The following is an 8,231-nucleotide window of genomic DNA, read 5'->3' on the forward strand; positions in this document are numbered from 1 at the left end:
TTGCAATAGAATAACCTTTATAAAAGGTTTTGCTAAACTACAAGTTAATCACAAATTTAAACTAAAGATATATAGCATTATTCATTACTCTTATTATGTATATTGTTGGCTTTGACATATCTATTTTTAATTATAGACTTGTGCGATGATATCATAGTAAGAGTAATGCAATGCCAAGTCGTATTCACTACACATGATTTGCATATATGTTTGCCGCATACTTTGGATAGAAACCAAATAATGCAACAAAACGAAACGTGAAACCATTGTCAAATATGATTAAAAATTTTGTTATAGAATTCAAGTTACAGGGTTTTAAAAAAAGCTACAAGTTTAAAAAAAGCTACAAAAGAGAGAAACTACAAGGTTGATCTTGAGAGAGTCTTGATAGCCTTGCAATGAGAAATGGGAACATGGACTACCCCTACGGCCTCTTGGATATTAGATTCCTTGAAAGCCCTTATATAGACTCACCTAACTAGTTCAAGTTGTACACCACCTGCGTCGACTAATTGAGTGCAACTAGCCCTTCTTAGAGCTCGAGCTATCTCCACTCACTTGTCTACTCCTCATAACTCCTATCAACAAAAGAAAAGTTGTAATCTATAAACTAAAGCCAAATAAGTTGAAAGACATCAAGAACAAGATCTCTTATCCTATCATCTATCTCATCTTCCGTGGAAGCCAGTCTCTTCCTTAAGTCGACATTTTACCAAACAACCTTCAATAAAGTGTCTTCCAAGTGACCCATTTTCACCTTAAGACTTTGGAATTGCTCTCTCTCTCTACTTGGATTAAGTTGTGCATGTCGTGAACTCGAGCATAAAGGCAATCCAACTCTTCCTCCCTCATTTGCAAACAATCTTGGCAAGCAACCAGTTCAATCCTGAATGGATGCTTCTTTATTCTTAAGGCATTCTATCAACATGTCAAACCTATCATCCAACTCTAGAAGTTCCCTTCTCATAACCAACAACTCCTTCCTAAGTTGGCTTAAGTCATGGAGATAGTAACTATGATCACTACGCATTTAAGGCTAGTCGTGTTTTGTTGTATTGAGGACCTATAAAATGTACCATTATGACAACTATCGAAAAAAATTCTAAAAAACCAACTTAATAATAAGTAGTGCAATCATTACCTTGATACCATCCTTAACAAGTTTCTTCAATTTAAAGGGTATTATTATCTCTCGAAATTATGACCACTCCTAAATACTTTCCTTTATCATCTCCACTCTGGCACAAAAGTTAGGGACTATCTCACCATTGTCCCCTAAACTCCTGAGAATGAGGGGTTTGGAGTGGAAAATCTAGTGCATCCATCCCAATGCAATGAGCAACCCTTATATAATTATAACAACTACACAATTTTATTAATTGTACCAATATGAATATGAATAATAAAGGGTCATTATGATTTTTTTGTTATTTTATTATTAATCGTAAAGCATCCTATCAGTAGTATATCATCATTAATTTCTAAATTGATACTTGTGTAAATATTTTTATTGTTGTTATTCTTGATAGTTCCCTACCATCCCATTATAAAGAGGTTTTTTTAAACCATGAGTGGTTTGAGTGTAATTTTACTAAAATAAAGGCAGAATAAGATACCAAACGAAATTGAGGAATCCTTAGAATAAAGAAGTGATGAGAATCAACGGCAGTGATCAAAGTTGTCAGTATAAATACGCGCCATTCAGCAGCCAGCGGTTTTTAGTCCGCCGCTGTTATTTATTTCTCATTTCACTTGGCCAAATAGAAAGAAGAGCAGCCCTCCCGCCCCGCCCGCCTGCCCGCCATGTGTGGAATTCTCGCCGTCTTCGGTTGCATTGACAACTCCCAAGCTAAACGCTCCCGTATCATCGAGTTATCTCGAAGGTTTTCTCCTCGTCATTCTTCTATCTAGATTTGTTTTTCTTCAATTTTTTCCTTTTTGTTAATTTTGCGAGATTGTTGTGAAGGTATTGCATGTTTGATGCGGGTTTATCTGTTCATGATTTAAAAAAAAAAAACTAATTTTTTTTGTGTGTATAATTAATAGAAATCAATATTTAAAATGCTTTTCAGAAAAGCATTTGATATGTTCCCTTTTTTTTTTTAAATTTTTGCATGAAGTTTTTTTTAAAAATATAAATAGCAATCGAAGTACTCTTTGGACTACCCTTTCATCAGTGCTTGTTGTGTATAAAGTATCTTCACTCACTCTGAAGTACTTACGAGAATGATTCTTGTTAAATTTATTGCTTATATGGAATCGGCTTTCGTGTTGTTGACACAAATAGTATGTAGTGGTTTGATTTTATTGGTTTGGAAGCGCAGGTTGCGTCATAGAGGTCCAGATTGGAGTGGTTTGCATTGTCATGGAGATTGTTACCTTGCTCATCAGCGGTTGGCTATTGTAGACCCTACTTCAGGGGATCAGCCTCTTTACAATGAAGACAAGACTGTTGTTGTCACAGTAATGTCTCTATGCTAATCATTCAACAGTTGTTATTTACAATTCTAATGACAAATGTATTTATCGCGCTAATTGTTTGTATGGATGTAACACTTTAGCATGAATACGAATGCATCTTTAGACTCTGGGAGAAATAATTGATACCTTCTTTTGAGTTTTATTGGTATTTGGATTTAGTCCCATGATAGACTAATGGATCTTTATGATTTAGGTGAATGGTGAGATATATAACCACAAACAATTGAGAGCACAGCTGAAGAACCATACGTTCCGAACTGGAAGTGACTGTGAAGTGATTGCCCATCTTGTAAGTATACAAATACTTATCTGACCCAATGCTAATTTTGGTTGTCGTCTGGTTCCCATTTAGAGCTACAATATTGGAATATTGCATCTCTTTTTTTATTTCCTATAGATTTTTTATTTGCATATATTTAGCTTACAGTTGCTAGACTTACAAACTAATTGAAAGCCATACGTCTGTGTTATTTTATATTCTTTAGTGGTAGCATATAAATTGGAATTTTTGTTTTGAATCAGAATTGAATTTTGTTGCTGCTTTTATATATGTTTATTTATTATTTTTAATCTAGCTACTTAATTTGCCAGTATGAAGAATACGGAGAAAATTTTGTGACCATGTTGGATGGCATGTTCTCTTTTGTCCTCCTTGACACTCGTGACAAAAGCTTCATTGCTGCTCGGGATGCTATTGGAATTACCCCACTTTATATGGGCTGGGGTCTTGACGGTATGTAGCTTGGCTAAAATGATGGTTCAGCTTTTGTTCTGTATCTGACCATAACTTTTCATTTCAGTTTTGTGTTGAATCCTATCCTCCCCTTCTAAGGAATTCATAGTTTTCACATTTATAAAGTGCTGATCACCCTGCAGGATCAATATGGTTTGCTTCTGAAATGAAAGCTTTAAGTGATGATTGTGAGCGATTCATGACTTTCCTGCCAGGGCATATTTATTCAAGCAAAGAAGGTTTGTATATCTTAAGCTGGGATTTTTCAATAACTATATTAATTTATGATGTCATGGGGTGGACCTAAGGACTTAAGTTCTTGAGTCTTCCCATAGCTGATCATACATTGACTTAGTAATAGCAAGATAGTTAAAGTCTTTTATGAGTTTGTACTAGAAAAAAGAACTCACAGTAATTAGTGACATGTTAAATTTCTTCTTGACTAAATTAAATTTTATTACAAGGAACTCATGTTACCAAAAGTTAGAGGGGGAAGAAATTTCTTTTCAATCAATTCTTTTATGCACCTAAATGTATAATTTTTTAAGTTTATAACAAATTATGGATTCAACACATTTGTTATTGTAAATTTGTAGGATGTAGCATGCAACCCTTTAAATCTGTTGGTTTTGTTTGAAATGTTTGCAGGAGCGCTTAGAAGGTGGTACAACCCACCTTGGTATTCAGAGCAAATACCTTCAACTCCATATGATCCCCTGCTTTTACGTAGGGCCTTTGAGCAGGTATGCTCTGGCCTGTCCTTGTATTCTCTGAACACCGTATTTACCCATTGTTGATATATAAGATGAAAGGAAAATGTAGGATGAGGAAAGGCTTTCATTTGGTTGGACAAAAATCGAAGGCTAAATGGAAGGAGTGACCTATATTCTCTTGGCTCATGTTTTCTAGCTATCCATGAATGCATGGAGTTAGAAGTGTAAAAGAGAGATAGAGGGGGTTATATTTAAGCAGTTTGGTGGGAGATTTTTGGATGGAACTACATGAAGCTGAACACTATTTTTTCTATGATTCTTAACTAGTTTTTCTCTTGATCTCTTGTAGGCTGTGTTAAAGAGACTTATGACAGATGTACCTTTTGGCGTGCTTCTATCTGGAGGATTGGACTCGTCACTTGTTGCTGCTGTGGCTTCTCGCTATTTGGTTGAATCGGAAGCTGCTTGTCAGTGGGGGTCCCAGTTGCACACATTTTGTATTGGTTTGAAGGTCTTGATTCTTACTTTCACATGATACACTCATCTTATTTGTATATGTATATAGTATTTATTGTTTGGTTGTTTCGCTGCAATTTCCTTCTTAAACCTGAGAGGACTATATAATTCCTTCACACATGATTCCTTTTAGTGTAGTAGTCTAGTTTAAATCCAACTTGATGACGTTTTAAGAGAATTCCAATTTATGTTTATTCTTTGTGCTTTTTCATTCTCTTTCTATGAAACATCATTTTAGTTTGGCCAGCTGTTGGCACTGCAAATACTGTGATTGCTTTCAAACGGATATGCAGTGTCACACTGAATGTTCGTGCATTTTTCCTTTCTTATGTACACTTTAAATACAGATTTGGGGGTATAGTACTGCTACAGTTCTGGAAATTGAGTTGAATCCTTAATTACCCCTTTTTAAATCAGGAGAAATACCACTTCAGTTTATCTTCAATTAGGTATAAGTTTCTTCAACTTGTATTGGTAAGATGGTTGAAATTTTGATTAAGCTTTCTGCAGCAGATAGTGTCAAACCAATAACTACAAAAAAATGTTGTTTGCTAGTTACTTGATGCTAAATTGGGAGATACCAAACTTCTACCATCTCAGTGTGTATGGACAACATTGATAGATTTTGGATATTCCTGCTTTTGTTGTGTGTAATTGTCTCTTCCTGAGATTCCATTAGTCTTTTTCTTCTAATTTCCTTTCATATTTTCATTATTCAGGGTTCTCCAGATCTAAAAGCTGCCAGAGAGGTAGCAGATTATCTTAAAACTCGTCACCATGAGTTTCACTTTACCGTTCAGGTAAGCTCATGTTTTCCAGCAAAAACTAGGAGTAGGATCTATTGTCTGCATCCTTGGTCCTTGAAAATCATTTCTTACTTTTTTTCTTGCAATATCAGGAAGGAATAGATGCTCTTGAGGAAGTCATTTACCATATAGAAACATATGATGTGACTACTGTTAGAGCGAGCACTCCAATGTTTCTTATGTCTCGAAAAATTAAATCTTTAGGAGTGAAAATGGTTTTGTCTGGTGAAGGTTCAGATGAAATCTTTGGAGGTTATCTGTATTTCCACAAGGCACCCAACAAAGAGGAATTTCACGAAGAAACATGTCGAAAGGTATTCTATCTATATGAGGATTTATGTACTAATTTGCCTGAATTTCTTATATCTCAATGTTCTGATGTGGATTTGGTATTTCAACAGATTAAAGCTCTTCATCTTTATGATTGCTTGAGAGCAAATAAATCAACCTCTGCGTGGGGTGTTGAAGCCCGTGTACCCTTCTTAGATAAAGAGTTCATCAATCTTGCAATGAGTATAGATCCAGAATGGAAAATGGTATAGAACTTCTTGACCTACATGTTGATTCTTCTATTTCAAGCTGTATATGAACCATAGATTATTATATGGTGCAAGCTGATGTGATAATATTCAAATTATTGGCATGCAATATTTAATATGAGAAAGGAATAAGCTCTTTTTTTTTTTAATACAAAAGTGAATTAGATTGATTTCTCTTCTCACCTAATGCATGTATGATGCTCTTTTCACACTTGTTCTCTAGTTTTACCTTCCATGTACTGGTACTTGTATCATATTGTCTACACACTTTAGACACCTGCAGATTATAGTTTATGTGAGGTCTTTTTCTCATGGTACTTTGCTAATATGTCAGCATAATTGTTTCTATAATCTAATTGCCAGAAAACATGATTACTGTAGCAAAATTTTTCTACTGATTGCAGATCAGGCCTGATCTTGGAAGGATAGAGAAGTGGGTCTTACGCAATGCATTTGATGATGAAGAGAACCCATACTTGCCAAAGGTTTTTTCCCGCCTTTTGATCATGTTCAGTCATGTTCAACCATGAACTAATGTGTTATATCATTTTGATTTCTTATTGTTTTCCCTGTGAGATTTAATGTCAGACCATTGTCGAATAGGACTACCTTGTTATAATATGCTTACTAGGAATATCTAAATTTTTTCTTCTTCTTTTTTTTCCTTGGTAAAGCACATATTATACAGGCAGAAGGAACAATTCAGTGACGGAGTCGGGTACGGTTGGATTGATGGCCTAAGGGATCATGCAAACAAACATGTATGTGATGGTCTTAACTTATTAATAGATTTGATCTGTTCTCTTCAAATCTGTTCAGTCATTATCAGTGTTTTGCTGCATTTGGATAACTACCCATCTATGCTTGTAACTTTCAGGTTACTGATGCAATGTTGATGAATGCAAGCTTTGTATACCCTGAAAACACTCCTACCACAAAAGAGGCATACTATTATAGAACTATCTTCGAGAAATTCTTCCCAAAGGTAGGGGCATTGTGCCTAAGATTCTACCATGGCTATTATTTCATCTTTGTTTGATTTGACTCTTTAAAGCACGTAGGCATTATAATGGAAGCTTGGATGCTGGGATTGAAATAACTATCCTTGAATTTGAATTTTTTTTCTTTCCTTGAGGATTTTTAGCACTTGTTGATTTTGCATTTTTGAGTAGAATGCTGCAAGATCAACTGTTCCTGGAGGTCCAAGTGTAGCTTGCAGTACGGCAAAGGCAGTGGAATGGGATGCAGCCTGGTCTAAAAATCCTGACCCATCTGGTCGTGCTGCCCTTGGCGTGCATGCAGCTGCATATGAGGAAGCAGCAGATGGTAAGCTGATGAATGGCAATTGATTGAAGACATTCAAAAAATTGATAGAGGACCTGGTACCCTCTTTTATATGTGGCACAATAACAGGGCTAGGGTTAATCACTGACAATGAAGGTAAGGTTGGATTTTGTTGGAAGTTTGAACAACTCAATATGTCATTATCCAGTTCACTGACGGATGTGTTTCAATTTTGGTGCAGATATTGCTATCAAGTCATGCGGTGGTGAACTCTGCAAATTAATGTCATCATCAAAGCTGTCGAAGAGGTGGTTGTTATGTATAATATCTAATGTCCAATCTTTATTTCGAGTAGTACACTTTCCCATCTTTCTATAGGGTTCCTTTCGTGGATTTTTTTAAAAATAATTTTCACATTTCAGTGTGTTAATTTCTTAGATGTATGAAGTTGAATCATCAGTTGTTTGATGCTGGTGGAATAATATAAGGGTGAAATATTGTTGATTTGTGTTTGCAGTATTTTAGTTATGGTGATGATATTTTTGTTCCCACAATGGTATTACAGTAAGACAAAAATATCATGACTTTACCTACATTTGATTGGTTTTTACGTGCAATATTATATTTCAGATGAAAAGTTGAAATATTATTCTCCATATATAAGTAGGCCCATTTTGGTATAGCTTATCATACCTGCGGATTATGTCGGGCTAAGACTTGTATAGTAACAGGTCTTGTAGGGTAAATTGACTTGCAAACTTGATACTTGAATATTTATTTATAGTAAGTGAAAAAAGAAGTTGTAAGAGTACAAAGATGTTTTACATCTAAAAAAATACAATCTAACAACTTCTTTTATCCACCATGTATAAATGCTAAGTATCAAGTTTTAACTAAATTTAAGTTTTAGTTGCCCCACATAAGTGAAAACTAATTATAAATAAGTTTGTATTTTTTAATCATAATTTAATTTCTTAATATGTTTTCTTTTATTAGGAAACATAATTTAAAAAAATATTTTTTATTAAAAGGCCAAAAGACTTATTTCCACCCAAGTATAGTGAAATTCAAATACATATTTGCTAACTTTCAAAACCCTAAACACCTAGCAATCACCTAACTTCTATTAGAATTAAGGGTGAACTCATTATTTTATCAG

General features: G+C 34.7%; 1 protein-coding gene across 1 annotated transcript; it reads left to right on the forward strand.

The window, feature by feature from the left end:
• The first annotated feature begins 1,723 nt into the window (after positions 1-1,723).
• Positions 1,724-7,576, forward strand: LOC123221672 (asparagine synthetase [glutamine-hydrolyzing] 3). The gene is made up of 15 exons (XM_044644561.1): positions 1,724-1,883; positions 2,325-2,463; positions 2,675-2,770; positions 3,073-3,214; positions 3,358-3,453; positions 3,863-3,957; positions 4,277-4,438; positions 5,163-5,243; positions 5,342-5,563; positions 5,651-5,785; positions 6,193-6,273; positions 6,463-6,549; positions 6,666-6,773; positions 6,961-7,228; positions 7,314-7,576. Exons 1-14 carry the CDS (start codon positions 1,804-1,806, stop codon positions 7,135-7,137), a joined length of 1,701 nt encoding a protein of 566 aa, XP_044500496.1. The 5' UTR covers positions 1,724-1,803; the 3' UTR covers positions 7,138-7,228; positions 7,314-7,576.
• Positions 7,577-8,231: the final 655 nt, after the last annotated feature.

This window comes from Mangifera indica, chromosome 1 (genome assembly GCF_011075055.1).
Source record: "Mangifera indica cultivar Alphonso chromosome 1, CATAS_Mindica_2.1, whole genome shotgun sequence".
Classification (NCBI taxonomy): Eukaryota; Viridiplantae; Streptophyta; class Magnoliopsida; order Sapindales; family Anacardiaceae; genus Mangifera; species Mangifera indica.

Coding starts and splice junctions, on each gene's coding strand:
- LOC123221672 (XM_044644561.1), top strand. CDS start 1,804: ATGTGTGGAATTCTCGCCGTCTTCGGTTGCATTGACAACTCCCAAGCT. Junction 4,439..5,162: donor CATTTTGTATTGGTTTGAAG/GTCTTGATTCTT, acceptor TTCATTATTCAG/GGTTCTCCAGATCTAAAAGC. Junction 6,274..6,462: donor AGAACCCATACTTGCCAAAG/GTTTTTTCCCGC, acceptor TCCTTGGTAAAG/CACATATTATACAGGCAGAA.